This window comes from Aulostomus chinensis, chromosome 7 (genome assembly GCF_037954235.1).
Source record: "Aulostomus chinensis isolate RoL2024-O1b breed Wild chromosome 7, RoL_Achi_v1.0, whole genome shotgun sequence".
Lineage (NCBI taxonomy): Eukaryota > Metazoa > Chordata > Actinopteri > Syngnathiformes > Aulostomidae > Aulostomus > Aulostomus chinensis.
In genome coordinates this window covers 25491077-25514761 of record NC_141326.1, presented here as the reverse complement: position 1 = coordinate 25514761, position 23685 = coordinate 25491077, and the positions used below count along the sequence as shown (strand labels likewise).

At 42.0% G+C, this 23685-nt stretch overlaps 2 protein-coding genes and 1 long non-coding RNA gene across 3 annotated transcripts; 2 read left to right on the top strand and 1 right to left on the bottom strand.

The window, feature by feature from the left end:
• Positions 1-804: 804 nt before the first annotated feature.
• On the top strand, positions 805-3981 carry ifitm5 (interferon induced transmembrane protein 5). Its single transcript, XM_086209527.1, has 2 exons — positions 805-1080; positions 2451-3981. The coding sequence occupies exons 1-2, from the start codon at positions 874-876 to the stop codon at positions 2670-2672; spliced, it is 429 nt and encodes a 142-aa protein (XP_086065653.1). The 5' UTR covers positions 805-873; the 3' UTR covers positions 2673-3981.
• On the bottom strand, positions 999-10354 carry LOC147259258 (uncharacterized). Its single transcript, XR_015117199.1, has 3 exons — positions 10175-10354; positions 6445-6553; positions 999-2665 (listed from the first exon to the last, which is right to left on the bottom strand). It is a non-coding gene; the product is annotated as an uncharacterized LOC147259258 (long non-coding RNA).
• Positions 10163-20244, top strand: LOC147259257 (uncharacterized). The gene is made up of 11 exons (XM_086209526.1): positions 10163-10324; positions 13539-13687; positions 15726-15914; positions 16363-16424; positions 16610-16663; positions 16758-16856; positions 17566-17701; positions 18089-18207; positions 18869-18964; positions 19334-19444; positions 19638-20244. The coding sequence occupies exons 1-11, from the start codon at positions 10317-10319 to the stop codon at positions 19701-19703; spliced, it is 1089 nt and encodes a 362-aa protein (XP_086065652.1). The 5' UTR covers positions 10163-10316; the 3' UTR covers positions 19704-20244.
• Positions 20245-23685: the final 3441 nt, after the last annotated feature.

The following is a 23685-nucleotide window of genomic DNA, read 5'->3' as shown; positions in this document are numbered from 1 at the left end:
ATTTAATTATAAGGACATCCGTTGTGTTTATTGTCTGTGGATGCCGGCCCTTACATTGTTTGGTATGTTTTTAAGTTTAGGTTGGGGAGGTCTTTGCCAACACAACATTACAGATACATATTGGCCATCAAGAATAGCAACTTAGATGTTGTATGTTGTCAGCCATAATTTAAATATTAGCCGGCCAGCAGAGGGCAGTGCTGTTTCATCGACAGTTACCCTGTTTCACACTTAATCGAAATTTGCTCACTTTTAGCTGATATTTATCCATCCTTTAAGGATATGAAAGCTCAGGTTGAGAACAAGCATCCCCAAAATAGCAGCCAACTTCTCCTGTTTTGTCAGTCAGTCTCAACAACCATCTGTGGTATATTTGGGTACTTTAATACGGGTAACTGGATATATTTTAAGTGCTGAGGAAGTAATTTATGAACTTAAAAAAAAATGATGCACCATCCACTGAAATTGTATTAAGTTTGAGTCTAGTTTGATTTATAGACAAATATCTGTATCTGTTAGATATCCCAAGAGGATTGACTTGTCCTGTTAAAGAGCTGAGGTGATGCTTACTTTGGTCTACCAGGCTATGCACTGCCCCCATGTCACTTTGTGTCTTCTCTCCCATAGAGCTCTCATTTTGTTGGTCTGTCTCTCTATTTTAGTCGCTCTCAGGCTTTACCACATAATGACAGACCTGCTGTATATGAAAGGATCCTGCCCATGTGTCCTGTACCAGTCACCTCCCTTTTCATGGGCCAATATAAGCCTGTTACCCGGGGGGGCTATACTTTCCACAGAAGGATCGTGCACAAGTATTTGGAAAATTAGCAACATATTCACCCACGAGCAGGGATTTCTTAACTAAAACTAGCCATGGACAACCATTCCTACAACTTCCCCTCTGACTGCACTCCGCTGACCAACTGCAAGTCTGCCCGTAAACCAGCCGGGTCCACTGTGGTGAACATGGGCAGCACTGGCAAGAATGCTCCACGGGACTACCTAATCTGGTCACTGTGCAACACCTTGTATGTTAACTTCTGCTGCCTGGGATTCATGGCTCTCATCTACTCCATCAAGGTAAGCTCCTTCTTTAAAAAAAAAAAAAGAAAAAAAAAGAAATTGTGCCAAACTTTAAAAGTTTAATCCTTTTACATTAAACAGAAAACAGCCAAGACACAGGGAGATACTAGGTACCTTTAAAAAAAAAAAAAGTTTTATAAAGATGTTGAAACAGTGACTGGAGAATGTGTTCCTATGATGGGATTAAGAGTATAATGCAAAAACAAAACAAAAAAATCTGTTTCTGCCACTGGACATTTGATCTTCAGTTACCTTGCCCACAATACGCCCATCTCCGTAATTCTGATTTGACTTAAAAAGCCTTACACACAACAGCATGGTAGAAATGTGCCGCCGGTGCTACAGTGTAATCCCTAAGAAGAACATTGGCCATTATTTTTCATCCAAAGTCAAGTAAATGATGTCACACAAGATTCTCTGAAATGTCCGATTTGTGCAGCAGTTACATGTAAAAATGAGGAGACCTTGAAATGTGAGAAAGCATCGGGAGCATTATCAAGGCTTTTTATGGTGTAAGTCTCAGTGTTCAGACAGAAACTTAGCTGGTGGGATCTTAACTCCAGGAATGAAAGTGTGGCAAAAAAGGGAACCAAATCATACGCCTCTAATTCTCTCTAAAATACAGTTAAAGTTCCTTGAAGTGTGCAGATAAGAGCGAACCAAATGTGAATAAATGGTTCCTGGAAAGACAGGAACCATAAAGGGTGCCCATACCCTTCATGGATGCCGCTCTGAATCCCAGGCGCAGTACTGGCCACCAACTCAAATTAAAGACAGTGCCTGGCTTCTTGTCTGGGTAGTTAAAAATGGCATAATTGGCATCCTCCTAATGGGCAAGTACTCATGGGAAATTAGAGAGTGCTAAGGAAAGACTAAGCCAGGCCCATTCCGAAATAGATAGATACACTCAGCAGCAGCAGCAGCAGCGCAATAATCTCATCCCTGCTGCCATGAACCTGAACAACCTACACAAATACTACTACTAAAAAAAAACACTACCACCAGATGTAACTTGTTCCCTAAATTTTGATAGTCAACAAGATATGAGTTGCTCAAAAACATGAAATGACTAAACTGAGTGAACAAGTTGACATCCAAATAATTTCCCCCTCTATATGACCCTTTTTTTCTCACTGTAGTACAGAGGATGAGACTAACCATTACTATTATTTCTGTATTCTTATTTCTATTATTTTGCTGGGCAGTCGAAGCAAACATATCTCCAGTTGCCAGAAAAGAAAAAAAACATGAAACTGATTCCTAGTATTTGTTAAAACGGTGTTCCGTGGATGCATACAATGATGTGTGTGTGTGTGTGTGTGTGTGTGTGTGTGTGTGTGTGTGTGTGTGTGTGTGTGTGTGTGTAGGCCAGGGACCAGAAGACACAGGGAAACCTGCAGCTGGCTCAGGAGTGTTCAGACAAAGCCAAGTGGTACAACATCCTGGCGGCCGGCTGGAACCTGTTGATTCCTCTTCTGGTCATCGTCCTGCTGGTTCTCCTGCTGGTCCACCTTGGATCCTCCCAAGGCTCATTCGACTTCTTCGGGGAGGACGGCTTCCAAAACTTCATGAAACTGTTCAGCTGGTAGATGAGGATGAAGGGGATGAAGAGGGGGGAAGTAACAGATCAGTCTACCCATTTACACTAACCACGGGGAGAGGGCATTGGATTTGATTCAGCAGATGAAGGTGATAGTGGGCTTGTCAGGCAGTAAAAGTCCTGGACAACAGGCCTTGTGATGATATTTAAAAAATGTAATCAGTGGATGATCTTAGATAGAGAGAAAGAACATGATGTAATAGGGATGCACCAGTACTAATAACAGCAACCAGTGTTTACAGCCAGGGAAGTGAGAGTCTTGTTTCACCCAAGTTTAGAAAAAAATGGACAAAAGTTAACAAAAAAAAATCCAAAACATTTTTGACATCGCATCTGTTCCCCATACCAGCAGCCATATTATGTACTGATAGAAGGGGGAAGGTTCACCGTGTGTGTGACACAAATGAGGCAGAAGTGCTGTAAGCTGTGTATTATCAAAGCATTCACACCGTTGATGTGCCATATTTCATTAGGATCTGAGTGTCAGAGTAACAAGTCCACCCTCAGGTAGGTTCTGGTTGAAATTTCCAACTAAAAGAAGCAAAGCCACTCGTTAAACGTGAAATTAAAAATCTTCGGTATTGTGAACAACATTAGTATTTTTGCATCCTTAGCTATAATGTCAGTTTGAGAGGGAGTTCTGTACTGCAGTCTGATCGCGATGTACTGACGAGTGTTCGTGGTTAAGAGGGGAAACAAGCAAGACAAAGAGCCGAATCCAGGATGAGAGATTTAGCAAGCAACTTCTCTCGGTGATTTTTGTTATTTATTGTATTTATGAAATGGATATTTAGCTGAATTTGCAGTCCCTCTAGTCAGGACAGAGAGAGAGAGAAGAGTGGGGAAGACTGTGGAGCCAAAGTCTGAACAGCCTAATAACAAATAGGCAAAGGACAATCAACATTCACCTCCCATTACATATTGCAGTGTTTAAAATGTTTATTAACTTGCCTATATTTTTTACCATTACCCATGTTTTTTTTTTTTTTTAAGTATTTTGTTTTATATGTTGGTTTTATATAATCTTGGTGCCAACCTTTTGTGAATTAGCTAAAATAAATCAGAGTAACTCAGTGACGCATTGAAAAGGAGAAGTTTTAATTTTGTTCATCACTTAATGGTTTTATCTTGTGAGGCTGGTTTGAAGTGTAACGTGGGCTAAAGATAGGTGACGGACTAAAGGAAATATTAACATCTTAGCAAAGTGCTGGGCCCCTATGAGCCATCAGAACAGGGTCAGTGTACCTTTTGTAGATGCTGTTAATCTCTGGATCTCCACTCCTCATAAATATAACCCCTCATTTGGTGTTTTTAATGGTTTTGGCGGAGAACTCTGTGTAACACGTTTGTCCAACATGTCTTGTAGGTGTTCAGTTGAGATGAGATCCATCAAAACATTCCTTGTCTGAGAAGTTTGCCTGGAAGGTTTTCTGCCAGAGAGTCTTCTGATACTAAACCTTTGTGAAAAGGTTTTATTTTAACCAGAACCACATTCTCCTAAACCAAACCTCTCTCTAACAGAAAGAATCACAAGGTTCTTTCTGCCACAAAGCTTTTGAGTTGAACTTCTCTTTTGCATCTATTCTTCAAAACGATAATTCATCCAAAAGATGTCATTTGCTTAACAGTCACTGGTAATTATTTGTTTTGTATACACAAAGATGTTTCATCCTCCCTGCATGACGTTTGGGTGAATGCAGATTTCAGAAAACAGCAGTCACAAATTTGTTACTTGAAGCTGACAGGAACACAACAGCAAAACATCCATTTACTAACTCTCAAATGCATCATCTGGTGTAATCCAAGTCTTCTTTTTCCATGAATATGCTCAATTCTCCTTTCTTGATGCCAACAAGCTTGATCAGCTCTTGCACGTTCAGTTGAACTCCTGCCTCTCAGCTCAATGGATGGCCGGATTCAGCTGCTGGAGCCGGTCATGCTTGGTCATGCTTACGCTAAACCAGAACTATTTTAGTTTGGTATGTTTTAGCTAAAATGTGTGTTAATGGAGGATTGCACATACTGCTGGATAAAGAAGTCTGGATCCTGATAGTAGAAGAGGCATTTTACATTAGTAAATGGATGTTTTGCAGATGTTGTGAATTGTTCATCTTCACCCGCCAGTATCCTCCAGCAACAAGTGTGAGGATGATGTTTTCTGAATTCTGGATCCAACAAGAAATCACAAAGGGGGAAATGATGTTGGGTAACTGAAGGCATTAATGGTGAGTCACTGATACAACAAGTGATACTGGCACGTCATCTAAACTTATAGGGTTGTTTCCTTTAATTTATCTCATGTGTGTACTTCCAGCCATTGCTGAGTGATGCTGTAATAACGCCGTCAAAAATCTTTCAGGTCTTTCGCAGATCCTCTAAGTTAAGGGGTGATACTTGATGAAGAGATGGTGTGAGTTCAAATGGTTCTCGTGGTTCTGCTGCAGCACCTACACCCTTCTTGAAAGTGGTAATTTGGGGCTTCATAGATTTAGTTCCTGGGCGGGTCTAGAGGGAACAAGGAAAGCAGGGTTGTTTTCGTCCCAGCTGTGAGCCTGCTGCTGCTGCTGCTGCTGCTGCTGCCTTTCCAACTATACACAGAACATCCATTTTTAGGAGAATGTATAAATGTGCTCTCAGTTGTGAGGCAGGGCAGCCCAGACAGACCACCACAGAGGCATCAGCAGCTATGGGGAAGCCTGCATCTGCTCAGGGGAATGATCATGAATGGAAGTAGGCACACATTTTGGTCAGTATTTGGTCAGTTAGTATAAATGTAATCCAGTTCTGCCAAACTTTTGTAAAGCTGCTTAGTTTGTCCTTTAGATTTGCTATACCAGATATATTTATTGCTGAAGAAAAACCCCCACATATCTTTGTTAGATTCAGATAAGTGTTACCAAACCTGCCAAGCTTCTTAACACATCCTGTATGCAACAGCATCAGCAAATCACAAAAAAAACAGTATCCAACATTACAGCAATGCTGTACCTTTAATAAGGACATGTAACTTCTTTAAAAAGAATTTGGAGAGAATGGTGCACATGCAGCTGTTGTTATTTACAACTTGAACGAAGGTAAAAGATGATGTGCATACAGAGAATGAAACTAGTTTCTATTTATAAGGTTTGAGAGTACGTCTGGACGACCTACATCAACTCCCTTGGAGGTTCAACCTTCTGCTCCTTGCGCCTCGTCTATGATGACCTGGGTGTCTTGCTCCTCCCGACCTCCCACCCTTTGGACTCCCATCATATTAGCAACCTCTTCAATGCTTACAACTTTATTTATACACACCCAAATCACAGCTTCTTGCTTACAACTTTCTATTTTCTTCCTGTGGTCTGAAAGAAATGGTTACAGATGTCTGCACTGCGGAGAATTACAGGCTCGGAGGCGGCACTGCAGAGGGAGTGGTGCTTACATCCCACTGCTCTTTCTGGGAGTTGTTCACAAAAGTCAAGCGAGTGAAAGACATACAATTACAGATCTTTGTGTTAATTAACTTGTGCTATTGTGTGAGTCAGGGACAGGGTCAACAAACAACCTTGGCCCTCAAACCTCAGCTCAGTCCTCGCTGGCAGCCCTAAACCTCAGTAGCTGACAGGAACTATGCACACGACTTTCACTCCTCTTCATTTCTAAGACAAGAATGCACTTTTGACATTGTCATTACACGTTGCTTTTAAGCATGAAGATTGAAGTCAGCTAAGCATGAATTCAAATGCATCTCTATGCTGATATATACACACACACACACACACCTTTTATAGCTACTCATGTAGACTTTGTGAAAAGCTTGTGTCAGAGAGCTGCAGGGTCTGCTGTTATACATGAATGAATTTCGGAAACAATCCAGCGATGCTTTGATATCTAAAAATGAAAAGAAAAGAGAGAAAAAGTATTTTTAAAAGCAAGTACTCTGGCACCTGAACACAAGTAACAAATATGACTAATTAACTTTCATTTTGAGCAGAATAATATTTGACCAAGAGCATCTTTACTTTGTCTCAAATACTGGGGGTGTCCTTTGTCCACCTCTGCTTAAACTATGGTCAATCAGTAAAAGATTATTTTTCTATAAAAATGGAAATGACATCACTTTTGGTCAAACTTGCAAGATGCAACATGTTTATAGTGTATAAGTACATGAAAATAAACATAAGAAAAAGAAAAATAATACAAAAAAAAAAACCACGGCTCCAAAATTCACAAGGGTATTACTATTAAGTCCCCTGAGAGTCTGGTTGTATCAAGCTGAATAAACAGCATCTGGGTAAAGGTTTGTATGTCTTTCAATGAATCAATAGCAGAAAAGTACCACAAAAGACCATAAATACCACAAAAGACTCTTGTAAACCTCCTGAAATAGGACTGAAAAAATCACGCTTGTCTGCATTTGAGTCTCTCTACTTCCTCTCTGATGACGACAACAGGAATATAAAACAGCACAAGGACCCAGTTCACCTCGCTTTGCATCTTTTATTGCTGTTTTACTCAAACGAACTTGTCAAGAACTCAAAAGGAGTGGAAATATTTATTCTTCTGATTTCTAAATGAGGTGATGACATCACCTTATGATACTTAAAGATGAGTATAAACAAGGAACAACTTCTGGGATTCCTGAAGAAATCCAAAAGTCATCCATTGACATCTTTGCTTACCCAACAGACTCACTTATCAAAAGTGCACTACCACAATTCTGTCAAGAGAGAATCTTCAAAAATGATCTCTGGTTTTGAGTGCCACCTCTTGGCCACTTTAAAAAAATGCAGGGGAAGATTTTACAAAAGAGGAAGGAAGTAAGAAAATGGCAAATTGGAAGACCTGTTTCCAAGCAAACTAAGGCATTAAAAAAAGTTCTTGAAGTCAGTGACAGACACAGGAAGATAACATGTTAAAAAAATATGTACAAGGAAAGACAAGAAAAAAAAAATCTCTCGAGGTTGTAATGACACAGATTTCTGATTCAACCCCCCCTGACGGATCAAATGTATTCGTGGTCAGACATGTAGAAAAGTGTGAAGTGTATTTCTGCTGAAATTTGTCACATCTTTGAGGAGGTGTTGCAACTGACGTCCGCTTTTCTTTTTTTTTTCCCAAACACGCCAACAACTAACTGCCATACTGCTGCATCTCCCTCTGACCCATTGACCACCAAACATAATTCAAAATGAGTTTTCACGTTTGAACCGCCTCCATCTGGAGCTACGGGATGAGCCCACATGAGGGGCCTCTGGGTTCAAGAGGACTGTTCTAGAATGTTCCCCCCAGTCTGTACATTTAATTGAAAGCAGGTTTGACCACTCTTCTGTTCTGTGGATTATCTGAAAAAAAAAAAGCCTTTTCGGGATGTTACATAAGGAAAATACTTCAATAAAATGTACGCTGCAGCTGTGCCCTTCATACTGAAGGCGGCCAGGTTCTATCGATAACTGAATCTTTAGACTGTTAATGAAAAGTTGCTATTGTAGCTCTACTGGCATCTCACTGTCTCCTGAAAATGCCAGCAATCATGATGTCATGACACATTTGTTGCGACATGTGAACTCACACAAAACTCCAGAGATCAGGGATTCATTATGTTTGCACGATCTTGTGCCCGCCATGCGGCCAGAATGTCCGAACAGAATTATTACCCAATAATTCAAATAAATGATTCTTATATGTGGGTCTGCACCACCCACCACTTATGAAAACGGCAAACCAGTTCCTGCGAGTGGCCTGACCCCTTGTGGCCAGCTGGATTTAATCATAGCTTAAGTGCACACATTCTCTTCTGTTTTTTATTTGAGATATTTGCTAACCTGATCACACAACATTACACGGTGGGGATCCAACTACATCCACTAAAATTCATCCCAGAACTGCTGCTGTACCAATGGGCAGTCAATTAGGATCCACTCATGGCCACACTTACGTGACACACTGACAACAGCTGTGTGAAAGAAACTTGCAGTTGGAAAGTAAAGCCATGTGACACATCAATACAGATGAAGTCTGCAAAAAACAGATTGTGAAATTCATCGTGTTTTCGTAGGACCCCAAAAATCTGTCTCCGGTGCTGTAAACATACATCTTGGCACAAAAGCACATTGCGGCTTCTAGGTTAATGCCGTGTTGTTGGTGCCTTAATCACTCCGACTTTCCCAATGATGCAGACTTTTGCGTGTTTTAACAACAGCAACCAAAACCCGTCGTGACACATTTCTGATCAAACATGAGTTGTTGCTTCAGCCATGGAACTGAATCACAGCGGATGACAAAAATATCAGAAATAACACATACAGTGTGCATGAATCTTACCCATCCTTTGTTTCAAGTTAGTTATATGTATCAAAACTTACCCTACAACTCTAAGTGCAAACTTCATCTGTGTCCTGCATGCTAGGAACAGGCTGTCCCGTGGTTTGTTATACAACAGTCAGTAATACTGTCAGTGAGAGCACAAGTCCAGACATATTATTGTGCACTGAGGATGGCATGATTGTAGTTTGCAAGCCAGTCTTTGTCTCATCATTTTTGTGGTAGACTGCAGCAACAGAAAGGTGCTAGAATTAAGGTAAAAATTGTTGATTGTCAAAAAAAAGAAGTGGTCTCATCGTAGAAATGGTAGAGTGAAGATGAGGTTTTTTTTTCTCCCTTTCTTCATTCCATCATCTGTTTTGTATTGTTGCACACCCTCCTGCTCACATCTTTCCCCCTCCAATTTGGTTTAAAGAGAATGAAACACTTAAAACACCCACATTCAGAACAAAGAATCAAATGCAGATGCACGATAAGGTTCAAGATGTCATGGATTTAAACTTTTCTAATCTTCTTTACCATTGTGTCTTAATCTTACCATGTAACTGACTACACCTTAACCTAAAGGCATCATCTCATTCGTCACAGGCAGCACAGTCAGCTGGAAAGCTGTATTCTTTATCTGGATGCCCACAGGCTTTCAAAAAGTGGTCCCTAGGCTTGCAATAAAAAGTTAAAATTGTCCCAAATGTTGTGTAAGCCAACAAATTTCCTTTGAAAGTCAACTGGAATCTGGTTTTTCTTTTTCCAAACATAGTGGTTTGCTTATTAACTTGGTATTTTTGATGAGAATTGTTCAAGCCAGTCACACATATTAACACTAATGGAGCTTCAATTTAACAAAGGCATCAATTCGTCAATGCAACCTCTTATGCAGTCTCAGTATTTTGCACGTTTGCAACAACTGGCACCCATTTACCCGTGTAGCTACCGGCCACATGGAGGAGTCTCAGCTGGAGCTCTTCACATGTCAGAGCCACACATCTGCCAGACGTTATTGTCCTCGGTGTGGTACATTACAGACAGGGACGTCAAACACTGAATCAGCATGGAGGTTTAAGTTTACATAACGCCTGGAGCCCCACGACCTTGCCATGCTAGAACGGGCCTGTGTGGTGAAGAAACAGTGAAACTCCCCCTAAAGAAGCCTCTCCTCCAACACGCCTACAGACGATACCGACAGGATACCTGATAGACTTGACAACGCGGGGCGTTTCCAAACGCTGCTGCAAGTTGTAGAGCGAGTCTCCGTGGATCAGTGAGCGAGATCATCAGCGCCAAGACCGACCACACACTCGACCTGTAGGAGCGCAAAAGCAGGACAGTCAACATGACCAGGTAAGAGGTTTTCAATCAGAGGAGATCAGGATCTCCACACCAGCGTCTAGTGAGGTGGTAATTAGCTGCATGACTTTACATGCTGATGAGACCAAACCTGTTCTTGATGCGTCAGGTGATAAGGACCGGCCTCTCCCGATGGAAATGATACACACAGTTGAAATTTAGCAGCCTCCTTCATGGCCTGGAAAAGCATTTAGATTGATATGAATTGAATGAATGTTGAATGACGTACATCCAGCTCCTAACTTCACTAAGCTTGATTCATCATCCAATCATTCACTTTAAACTTTCATTTTTCAGCAAAAGTTTGCTTGTCCACATGTTGAAATGGTGAAGTTTAGTCTATGAGAGAAGTTGGGGAGTATTTATTTTATATATGTCCACAAAATTGATTGGAATTTAACTTTAAATTCTCACTTTGTTGCAGATTGGTTCAGCGTCTGTGGCCAAAGCTTTAGGCATCGTCTAGAAATACCCTTGTTGTCTGTCTCATCCTCATGAGTGTGACTGCTGTTTATGAGGATTATCATGATTATCAGGCCAGTCTGGTGCTTGATGAGATGTTTTGAAGACTCCGTTCTACGCCGACCGGGTTATCACGTTCAATTTCCATTCAATTTCTTCTACATCACCAGAAAAATCCGTTCAGTATGAATGTCCAGTCCAGTCCGGGGTGCATTTATTAAAAACAAACTCAAAAACGTATCAGTTAGTTTAAATCCGTGGATTCATTTGCTGCTTGTGTATAATTGATCCCAGGCCGTAGAGAGACACCGCCCTACACATTCAAGAGTGTCTTCAATTAGCTCCTCCATGGTGTGACGCGTCTCAGAGAAGTTCCATGAAGGCCAAGCTGCCCTCTGTCTTTCGTACCTCTTAAATGCAAGAGATAATTTGTGCTGTGCATGTAAAAGGTATGTTTGAAATGTGATCAGCTAACAATATTTACAGTATAGAGTCCAAGCAAAGACCCACCCAGCCCATAGGGGCCCCAAATTTGACCTTGGGATACACTGACTGTCACTGACAAAGAATTCTTTTGTTGCCGGCAGCTGCTGATTGTCACACTTCCATCATGAAGCCTTGGGCCATGCTTTCCCCTATCCATTATTTTTCATATTTTCTTCACAGGAACTTGTATAATGTGCCATTCAGCTTTCCCTGCTATCTTACATAACACATTGCATAAGTCTCCACTGGGACCTCCTTAACCTCCATACTCTAAATGGACTTCATTCTGGTTTGTGTTATGGCAGCTATGCGTTTCAGCCCCCTCCTGCTCATGACCTGACTGATTCCAGATGTTAGCGCGTTTACCCCTGGATTGAGTTACGTGTATCGACCAAATGGAAACCCCCACATTCACCAATAAGGGGTTTGAATGGAGAACATGGCGTTTAACATCATCAAAGTTTTCTTGGAGTTTTATAATTTATAATAAAACAAAAACAGTAAAACCCCACATCTGTTAACTATGAATTTTGTGCAGCTTTCCACTGACTCCTCTACATGAACTGTTTGTGAAACCTGGAGTTAGTAACTTCACCTTGTGCTGAATGTACTAAAAGTGAAGCAACTTCTCATCATGTGCCTGTTGTTAGCGATGGAAGGATGGGGGGTGGGTGGGGCAATGTGGTCTACATAAGTTTTTCTTTTTGAGAAACTCTACAAGAACACATGTCATGCATTTTCCGAACAACGTGCTTTCTACGAGTGTTGTCTAAAATCTCAAGGAGAACAAAATTAAAACTTCGTCCTTAAATGGGTTGTGTTACATTTACCCAGTGGAAGGAGGGGTGGCATCCCGACACACGGCTTGGAGCTGCATCGAGAACAACATGTTTTTTTTCTGAAGAGAAGCTGAGAACCACCAAAACAGCAGGAACAGCCAGCACAACTGTTGCACATATCTTGATGCAATTAGGACGCATTCCAAAAGTTACGAGGCCTCTTTTGTGTTTTTTTCCCCCTCGTTCCCCTCTTTGAAGGCCACAGATACACAGAGGAAAGGAAGAGGGGATGGGGGGGGGGGGGCGTGAAAGGGTTAAGCACTACATTGGAGAGAAAAAACTGTCTTCATTGTGAGATATTTAACTGTCGGTGTTAATTATTAAGGGACAACTTTTAGTAAGTGTTTCATTTGAATGGTTAATTTCAAAGAACAGATTGCACTTTTGGATCTTCTCACTTGCAAATCGTCAAATCTTTGTTTGAAGCTTTCCTCTTTTACCATTTGTCAACCATCTTCCCTCTGCTGTCACGATGATGTAACTGTTTGCATCTAGTGTTTGTTGAGGAACCATGTGCCAGTGAAAAATGTGACCTTTAACCTGTGACTCAAAAGTAGAAAGTAACAGATGTAAAAAAAGAGAGAAAGAAAAGGTGAGACGGATGAATATGCACACAAATAAGCCACTTATTGCAACAAAGTATACAAAATCTGTCTCTATACTTATAAATTAATCTTTTGCATCCTGAAGAGTTTCCTCGTGCGACATCAGTATCCTTCTCGCGATAAAGGCTTTTTTCTTGTCAGGCATTTCATTTCTTCAAAGGATTGTCATGCATGTGATGTGAAATTGACTTACACAATGGCACCACTGTTTCTAACTACTGGTGGCTCACACTGTCCACACTTGGCAGACATTTTTTTTTCTTCCAAAACATCATCTGATGCATGATGTTCTCCCAGATCTTAGATTAGCATCACTTTGCTACAAAAAAAATAAAACAATGTTGCTTGTCCAGAGTAGTTCTAACTGATCTTAGCTGAATTGAAAGTTTTACCAGCGAGGCGTTACTGTCGTGACTTGCTTTATTTATATGGGTACAAGTTGTGAAATCGCTGTTGCAAAAATGGACTTCAGACTTTGAATTAGCATGGAGCCCACATGACTATGACATATGGACAGCCTTAAAATGTGATATTTACTTCTTCTTCTTCTTCTTCTTCTTCTTCTTCTTCTTCTTCTTCTTCTTCTTAATTAACTACAATGCAATTCAGTTCCTGTTTTCAAGGGGCCCTAATTTCAGACATACAGTGCACGCACAAGACAGCTGAACAATGTGGATACAGCAACATTAACATCAGGTTATTGTTCAACAAACGTTGCAAACAACTGCAACATGCAGTTTTACTCTGGTAAATCCACGACTCGCATGACTTGAAAACATTCATCACAATGTGACGACAAACGTTCCTGTTGTCTAGATGTCTGATCAGCCAGGCGGAAGTCCAAGGCTTCATTGAAAGGTGCATGACGGCTGTGGGCACCAAGCCACATCATGCCCGCAGCCTGGCCGAGGTTCTGGTGGAGGGAGACTACAGGGGCCACTACAGCCATGGACTCAACAGGCTGGGTGAGTGTAAAGTTGACCACTGTGTGTGCCTGCTGGTCTAACGTAAAGGTAGCAACCCATAAAAAGGCTTGATAGGTAACAACTTAAGCCTAGATTGATGCTACTGTATTATCATAAATGCATACTTGTGTGTAATTTTTTTCCTGGAAGGGGAAATGGAGCCACCTATAAAGAGAAAGAGCCCCCATTTTGAGAACATTCATGCGTAAATAGATAACATCAGAGGTGAAAGTCAAAACTCTGTGACCAAAGTCAAAGATTCTCCGTCTCCACAGCCCATTGCCCTACACTCATGATGTCATCGTGATGTCATTGGCTCCTGCACTTGTTCGATTAACTGTCAGACACCCTGAGGTCTAGGTCATAGTTTGATGTCAGAACCCAGATCAGCTGATGTATGCGATCTGGATTGACTAGGAATGCTTAGTTAGGGCCTGAAGCCTGATTTATGCTTCTGCGTTGTGGCGACGCCGTACCTACGCCGTAGCCCCTATGTCGTCATTGTGCATTTATAGTTCTGCGTCGAGGGAACGCGTTGCTCTGTAATTCACCGCCAAGCCACTAGAGGGGTGTGGCTTTATCTTCGTATGGTTTTGGGGGACTCTTGTCGAATTCCTTAGTTTTCTTCCGGTCATAGCACATGGGTCAGAGACAGAGACAACAATGGAAGTTGTAAAGGTGGTCATACTTGCGAACCTCCTCGATAACTCTTTCTTCGGCTTGGTCCATTTTTATTTTTGCGTGTTGCTCTCACCAAAGAAACTTAAAAAATAGCGGTGTTGTTGTGCTGAACCGGAAACGTCGTGTGAGCGGACCAATCACACAGTCCGTTGACGTTCACGTCACTATGCGTCGACGCGACGCGTAGTCAGGATTTTTTGGAGGTGCACGTTGGGCTACGGCGTTGGGGTCTGCGTTGACGGCGTAGGTACGGCGTCGCCACGACGCAGAAGCATAAATCAGGCTTGAGCCAGTACCTGGCGAAGACCCTATTATGTTTCGAAGGCACACTCGCCACTTCAAAAGTTAATTTGACCCCCTAAACATGCTGGAAAACTCACCAAATTTGATACGCACATCGGGTGCGGCGAAAATTTCAATAATTAAACAAAAAAGAGGCGCTCTACTCAATAGCGCCACCTACATACACAAAAAACCACACCACAGCCTGTAGGAATGTCCTACAGACATGGGACCAACACCATTGAACTCGTCTCATCAAGACGGATAAATCATACACTCAGACCCCTGAACTAACTCTTAACAGGATGTCCACAATTTGGACACGAATGTCTAATATTGGACAATTTTGCGCCCCGAACAAAATCTGTCTCCTCCTAAAGGTTAATATACTACGCGCTCAGTTTGGATTTTATAAGCCGTCCAAGTGGGGGAGACACTTTTCGCCTTACAATGGAAGTCTATGGGGAGAGCGTGTCCTCTCAGGGTACATACTCTCAAACAAATGCTTCTCACATCTACACCATACAACCCACAGCTTTTACAAACACACCACTGGATTCCTGACAAAAATCCCTACAAAAAATATGATATTATGTGTGACTTTTGGCCAACGTATACCGAGTTATTCAGCTTTTACACACTACATTTCTCTGAATCCTCCACTCTCTCCACTCCAGCACAGATCAGAGACAGTGCAGCGGGGGAGGGGTTCTTACAGGGCCAGCTGGCAGCTCTGCTCTCAGCTCTGCAGTCACACTGTGCAGCGCACTGAGGCTCGTATCTCCTAAACTACAAGGCCTAGGGATTTGCCGATTACACCGTTGGATTCGGGCCGGTGTCAAGGACGCGGCCGTAGGCCGCGCGGGGGCTCAGGCCCTAACAACGCTGCTTGCAGCTTTAATTTAGTTTGCTTCGTCTGCCCAAGGGTTTGACATCAGACATATAGTTAATAATATGCACAATTTACCACATAACCTTCAACTTTCTCCTTATTTCTCATTGGCCAGCTTTAATCCTCTGATCTGGACAGTTTTGTTTTCATCGTCTCTTTGTCTATATATTATTCTTTCCACAGACATGTATATGAAAGACATTCACTCAAAGATCTGTGCCAAGGATGGTGAGCCGGTTGTAGAGAAGGAGAGCGCAGCCACGGCGCTTGTAGATGGGAAGAACCTCCTGGGTCCCGTGGTAGGAAACTTCTGCATGAATCTGGCCATAAAGAAAGCCAAAGAAGTCGGTATTGGCTGGGTGGTGGCACACGGTGAGTCTTCTTTTCTATAAAAAATGCAGGAAAAGTAAGAGTTTGATGATGAGTTTGATGATACACGGCCCCTTTGAGACCTAAACAAACAACAGCTCACAAATGGCATCATATATTTTCATTAAATTTTGTTTCATTCATGGGTCTTTGCACAACACTGTGCTCAGTCATAAGAGATATGCTGAAATATCTGATTGAATGGAATGTCCAGTTTCAATCAATGGCTCATTTCCACTGTTGAGATTTTAGCTGAGTGTTTGGCTCATGTAAAGGCAGTTAAGTGTGTGAGGAGAGGAACTAAGTCAGTGAGTTGGACTTAAAGCATTCATTTTCCCCAGGAATGTCCCACTACAAATTTTTAATTTGTCTTTTCACGGATGGAAAAATGGTAAACAAATCTTGACTAAATAAAAACACCATGACATGTCTGTACTACTTTTTATACTAGGCTCCAACCACTACGGCATTGCCGGATACTACGCCATGCAAGCTCTGAAAGAAAACATGATTGTGAGTTGAAAGTTCATTTATCTGTTGGTTTGTTTTGAATATTTCTACAAACTGATCCCATACTTTTGAGAAATCTGTGAACTAAACGCAAGTTTATTTTTTGTTTTGTATGATGGTGATAATATCACGTATAGGGTTTTTGAATAAATGGTTTTGTTAATGTAAAAGCCGCCCTTCCCCTACAGGGCATGTCATTCACCAACACGTCCCCACTGGTGGTCCCCACACGGGGCAAAGAGGTGAGAAACTGAGGCCAGTGCGTGTTTGAACCAGAATCATAAGAATGATGGATGTAGTATTTCTCGGAGTAATCATGTGAACTTCTCTTTCCAGTGCACTTTAGGCACAAATCCGATCAGCGTGGCGGCTCCTGCTAAAAACGGAGACAGCTTTGTTCTGGACATGGCCACCTCAGCTGTCGCACTTGGAAAGGTGAGAACAGGTTCAGTTTGCCATAAATGTGCCTTACATCCAGAACACCTCTTCCTCAAGTTACACACGTGTCCTGCGGCAAAGTTGGTTGTGTTTCGTTTATTTTGACCCCCATATGTTTGTCTGAAAGAGCTGCAGCTCATGGAGGGAGGCCAGAGTTGAGTCCTGCAGCTGAGTAACTGTAGAACTGAACCTTTGAGCCGTACAGAGGGTCTCAACAGACTACAGGAACAGTGGGATAGTTAGCCAGCCACACGGGTTTGTTTATATCATACAGCTTGAATATTGAGTCATGTTAATTCTCGTCTTTTAATGATTAAGACCCCCCCATGATTGATGTTGACCTGTCAAAGGTGCACCCCACCTATGACCCATTAGAAGCCGGGTTCAGCTCCAACCTTCCGAGTCCAACTTTAAAAAGGTAACAGATGGGTGGGGACACCTGGGCTGTAAGCTTTTCAGAAACAAGGTGCAGTTGGAGAAACGCATTCCTAGTGACCACTGAATCACTGCTGACTTTAAAGCCCTCACTTTTTAAAATGTTGAGAATTTTAGCAGATAAAATCTTATTGAAATGTTTGCTTTACTGGATTTGAAAACCAGGAGTAGCAGAGCGTGAACTAGTTTTGTCTTTGGTAACAAATCCATATTGAAATCAGTGTGAACAGGACTGTACTCAGTATGGCACTATTGTTTTTAATGTGCACAGGTGGAGCTCCATGAGCGTCGTGGAGACACGATCCCTGAGGGCTGGGGCTGTGATGCCAAGGGCAAGCTCACTGAGGACCCCAAGAGAGTCCTCAGCGGAGGAGGACTGGTTCCCATCGGTGGCAGTGAAGCCACAGGTCAGAAATAAGCTCCAGGGGCTGATAGCAGTTGGTGTTTATCCAAACACTGCTCAGGCTGATTATTGGACTGTTATATGCCAACAGTGAATTTCACTATTTATCTGACACAATATGTTCATCACTTGTTGATGTAAAAATGACAACGATTTAAAGTTATAGAATTATTTCATTTCAGAGGTCAGCTTTGGTCCTATGGCCACAGTTTTTGTCATCAGAAACATGGAGGAATGAAAGATGTGAGTCAATTAGTGCCCAAAAGAGTATCTTCTCTTAGGTAACAGTTGAACACAGTCATAAACAGGGACAGGCCCAACATGTGGGACATGTACGTGGTTGATGATGTCATGTAATCTAGTCTTGTGACATCTGTATTGTTGTCTTCAGGAGGGTACAAAGGCTACGGTCTGGGAATGATGGTGGAAGTGTTTTGTGGTATCCTGGCGGGTGCCCAGTACAGCAAACACATCCGCACGTGGAAAGTAACTGACCGCGTCGCCAACTTGGTATGTTTACTTTTTGGCTCGTGTTGTGTTTTGAATAGGGCACACTAACACAGATTTAAAGGACTTTCCTACCATGTTGGCTTGTTTTCTCAGTGGTTTTTAAAATTAGCTCCCTTGTTCTTCTTTTGGGCTGAAAATTACTTAACCTGTAAGTCAGAGATGCTAAATGCTAGACCTAAAATGGAACAAACACAATTTTGAAATGTCTTCAGGTCCTGTGATAATTTGCATTTTTTTTAAACTTTACAAGACTTGCTTTAGTCCACATTTAACCGAGATAAAACCTGTTGCCATTACCCTACACAAACACGAGCAACAGGATATTCAAAACAGCCCACAATGGTGATAAAATACAGCCTTATTCTTGAATACATAGTAAATTTTTGCAATACTGGGATATACGAACAAAAATAAAGCCAACATAATTACAACGAAAAACTTGACACATGTCAGTGGTGAGGGGATCCCTTGTCCGTCAACAACAGTGAAGACGTCAAGCATGACAGCTGACTTACGTTCAACACAGCCGCTGTCTAAACAGTGCATATCTGAAATTTAAGCAAAATCAATGAGCCTGACGTCCACGCGATTACGTCGTCTTTATTCTTTGCGTTGGGTCAGTTTGCAGACTCACTGTCGGATGGCTGTTCTGTGTTTGCAGGGTCAGTGTTTCGTGGCGATCAACCCAGAGAACTTTGCTCCCGGGTTCACTGACAGGATGTCAGACCTGCTGTCCATCCAGAGAGGTTTGGACCCGGTGAGTAGACCCCACTGATCACAAATGGAGGGTGTCTGAGGGATGTCTTGCACATAATCTGGAGTTTTTACTGATCGCTCTTTTCTCTCACAATGAATACGCACTCATAATCACGGCACTTTGCGCGTTTGAGGTGATGAAGAGCCAAAAACACACTGGAGAACCATTTTTGTTTGCTGCCTAATCTTAGCTCAAAGCAACATACACTATGCATCGCATGTCACATTTAGTCAGAAACAATGGGATTTGAAAATACAGAGGATTTTTTTGGCGTGTATTGCTGAAGAGGTGAACAATGTAACCAAGGATCTGAGCTCGAAAAGGTTTGAAAAGGAGACTTTAAATGTGGGTTCCGTTCTCCTGCGTTAGGCTGACCCTGATGCTCCTGTCCTGACTGCTGGAGATCCAGAGCGGATGAACATGGCGAAGTGTGTGAAGATGGGCGGAATTCCCTACCACATCAAAGTTGTTGAGCACATGGTGAGTCTGAAATACAAGACCGGAGAACTTATCAGAGAAATGATGTTCCCTTTACACCAAAAGGATATGTTTTGCTTATGGCATAATGAGAAAATGTATGAATACAGTTATTTTTTTGTGAAGAAATTGTCATTTACTTAAAATAAAAGACATAAAGCTTATCAGCTTTGTTTTTGTTTTTTGTTTTTTTCAGAACAAGTTTGCCAAAGACTTCCATGTCAGCCCTCTTCTACCCTGTGACAAAATCATCTCAAACTAACTTGATTCAATCTTCAGTGTTGTTCAACATTCTGATTCGGAGATTTAGCACATCCCGTCATCTTGCAGAGCAACCTGCGAATGGATACACAGCCATTTTTAATTGCTTTTAACCTGGCAGGTAAGCCATGCTTTCAAGACAAGGAAAATATTACATGTTCCTGTTTTTTTTAATAGACTGGTACAAAAATATTTTTATGCTGTTGCCTGTGACTTGAGATCTCTTGACAATCAAATGTAAACGTGTCTTCAAGATGCTGCATGTCTGACGGAAACACGCACAACTGTGATACGAATGGCGATGGTGAAAGATGAGCTAAAGCTGTTGTTTGTTGTTATTCACTTGATACTTAGATGCAGGGCGTTTTTTTTTTTAAATGTCCAGTTATAGTTACAATAGGACACAAGGGCAGTTTTTAATTCTGGAAGTCATTTTAGACTGAAACTGTTTTTATTAAGTTCAAGCAATCTTCTGACTCTGAAGTCATCAGGAAATCTGCCTCCTTTTGTGCCTTAATTAAAATAAACATTATGCAACTCAAGCTTTGTTTTTTTTTCTCTCGCCTTTTTTATTCAAATGCACATGGTGTCGATGTGATAATCGTTTGATGTTATGTATGAGTTCTCTTGCGATTCAGCGAATCGTCCATATGCATTTCATATCAACCACCAGATGGCGGTGTAGCTCTGTTACTTATGCAGGTAGAAGAATGTGATTTATACAAAAATTAGGGACATAATTATCAGTATAAAGAAAATGTATTTCAAATAATCGCCACAAATGAATTTGCTCGTCAAGGTTCCAAGGATACAGGGTTCCATGCAACACTCACATCCTCCTTGTAAAGAAAATTTACAACAGACGTGCATTTTACCACTAGATGGCGACATAGTACTATCACGATCCAGGCTTTTGAGAGCCAAACAGGTCACTGAAGATCTTATAAATGTTCAATTAGTTTTAGTTCACAAAAATTTGAGCTCACAAACAGGAGTGACACATTTTACTCTGAGTCTATGATATATTGCCTGTTACGCTGATGCCGATGTAAACGTTAACACACCAGAACATTTTCCCTAAATACTTTATTAAATAAATTAAAGCCACTCAAACAATTTTGGACACATCTGAAAAAAAAAGATGTATCAAGTATAAAGTATGTGGCCTCCTCGTTTCCCTGTTTGAGGGATAATACATGTAAATTCATAAATGCACCAATAATCAATCTTGCTTCCTCTGGTAACCATGAAATTCTTGTGTAGAATCTATTATAAATAAAAAGATATACATAGTTGAGTTAACTTTGATATTCTGTGTGTGTTGAATAATTTAATCGATCTCTCTGACAGTCACCCATGAGTCTGTGTGAAACGTGTTAAATAACTAGCTGCCTGTACATTGATACAATGCCCGTATCTTGTGTTTGTGTCCTGTATGTCATACATATGAATGTGTGTATGACTCTCACTTTAACTGTCTTCACACTATGGCGTGAAAAACTGTTTAAAGGGTGAAGATAACCCTTAAACTATAGAAAAACCACAGAAGAAATGGCCTCTCCCAAAGCAATGAGGGAGCAGGGGGACTGGGCAGTGACAGATGCCCAGATCAGGACCTTAATCTCCCATGCCAAAAGTCCTGGCACTGGGCCTCGGACCCTGGATGTCTCATTAACACTCGGCCGACTGCAGACAAAAGAAGCAAACTCAACAAATCAATGGGCTTTCATACCCACCGGGGGAGGGGAAAGGAGTGTTGGGGGGGCTCAAAGTGAGCACTGGAAGTTGGGTTGGGCTGGGCTGGGTCTGTGATTGGTCATGAAGGGGATGCATGACGATTAGGTTTGCAATGGGGGCTGTGAGGAGGGCTCCACCGAGTCCAAGGATTAAGGGGCCGATTCAAATACTCGTTTTCAGTGGCAGACATGGAGGTGTGTGTGCATGGATGGATAGAGGGGTGGCGGGGTTCTAATCTGCGTTGGCCTTGGCCTGGTGCCCTTGTGCGGATTAGATGGGGCCCCCAAAAGCCCAGAGTGCAGGGCTGCTGGTTAGGATTAAGCAGATTCTAACAGGTGTTTTCTATTGTAGTGCTGAGGGGGGATCTGCCCATCACTCGCTGAATGAGCAAATCATGAAGTGATCGGCTATTACTGATGGAGCGAGGGATGCCAAAAGGGCATGTGTGAGTGTGTGGGTCGGTGTTTGTTTTTGGACAATTGGACACGAACGGTTACTGAACGACGAGGGTGCGACAGGATACCCATAAGGGCTGACCTGTGAGATGGTGGATGGAGGAGAGACTAAATTATGACATTATTCACAAACACACTTTTAAGATGTATATCATCACTCTGGAGATACAAGAGCAATCACCTAAAAAAAAAAACCAAACTGGAACAGTAGTAATCAAAGAAGAGGGACATATAACAGATACTATAAAAATATAAAAAGCAATTAAAAAAAATAAATGTATAAACATTAGAGTAAAATATCTGAATTTTAGATAATGGATACTGCACAGGTATTCAATCACAACTCAAAGGTGACATTGCTGCAGCTTGTTGGTGGTTGTGGCTGTAAAGCAGCAGCTCTGCAGGGTTCCAGTGTGGATCAGATTAGGATCGTTGCTACTGGAGAGAAACACTTTTAGGAGATCAGATCAGATCAGAACAGCTTACAGTCATTGAGCCGGTCCTTATCACGTTTGCTTAGAATTAGCAGCAGAATTACAAACCCTCACCAGGTCAATGACCACGTCCAATCTACCATTTGCCTGGAGAAAAACAACAACAACAACAACAACAACTGAACATCCACCACAAATCTTTTATTCCTACTGTGAAATTCTGGCTAAAAAATAAAAAAAACAGGCTCACATCCTGACCTGCTGACTGATCCTGATAGATGAGTGACAGACAGACAGACAGACAGACAGACAGACAGACAGACAGACAGACAGACAGACAGACAGATAGATGGATAGATAGATAGAGAGATAGATGGATAGATAGAGAGATAGATAGATAGAGCGCGTTTTCATTGGCTCACTTCGGCTTGGGTTAGGTGGGGTCGGGTCGTACAGGTCAGTACGGGTGTGTTTTCACTTGCACCGGGTACCACGTCAGCGGGGGTGGGACTCACCGGCCGCGACTTCCCCTGCGTAATTTGTGTGCGACACAACAACAACAATGGAGGACATGGAGGCAGCGTGATGCCTGTTGCTCGGTCGGTGGTTTTTGCTTAAACGAAAAGTGAAGGACGACAAGACAGGCAAGGATTCAAGAGGTGAAACAGAACACTTGAGAAAAGTATAAAAGACTTCACCAAGCGAGCAACCAGTATTCCACCCAGGCCAAGATGATTTGAAGTAGACGACGTAAGCGGGTGAGTTACCCAATCAGCGCCTCGCTATGTGTTTACGTCACATTTTAGTCCCAGCTCTGCTTGCCTGGAACCCCAGCAGGGACCAAAATGGTAACAGTTAGTACTGTGTTGGAGTCAGTGGAAATGGGCCCTAATAGATAGATGGATAGATAGATAGATAGATAGATAGATAGATAGATAGATAGATAGATAGATAGATAGATAGATAGATAGATAGATAGATAGATAGATAGATAGATAGAAGGATGATGTGTAGTGTGACAGACTGGAGGGAGGAGTTGAGGGATGGAGAGGGAGGGAGGAGAGCTGGAAAAGCTCTGCTGCTTTCCTGCTGAGTCTTTAATGAAGTGAAGCGACATCCTGGTTGGTTCCACCCAGCTGTTACTCCTACAAAGCCAAGATATTTGGCCTTGACTCTTTGTCCTGCTCAGGCTACCATACCTCCAAATGAGCCAGCGAACACTTCAAATATAAGGCACAGCATCTGGTGTCTTGTTCTCTCCAACTGCTCAGGAATGCAAACGTCTCTCCATCTGTTGCCTGGATCTCTGCAGCAGGTCTGGGAGTGGTGCTCGTTATGGTGTTGCGTGAAAAATCAC

Coding starts and splice junctions, on each gene's coding strand:
- LOC147259257 (XM_086209526.1), top strand. Junction 16,857..17,565: donor CAGCTGTCGCACTTGGAAAG/GTGAGAACAGGT, acceptor TAATGTGCACAG/GTGGAGCTCCATGAGCGTCG. Junction 17,702..18,088: donor CGGTGGCAGTGAAGCCACAG/GTCAGAAATAAG, acceptor TGTTGTCTTCAG/GAGGGTACAAAGGCTACGGT.
- ifitm5 (XM_086209527.1), top strand. CDS start 874: ATGGACAACCATTCCTACAACTTCCCCTCTGACTGCACTCCGCTGACC. Junction 1,081..2,450: donor CTCTCATCTACTCCATCAAG/GTAAGCTCCTTC, acceptor GTGTGTGTGTAG/GCCAGGGACCAGAAGACACA.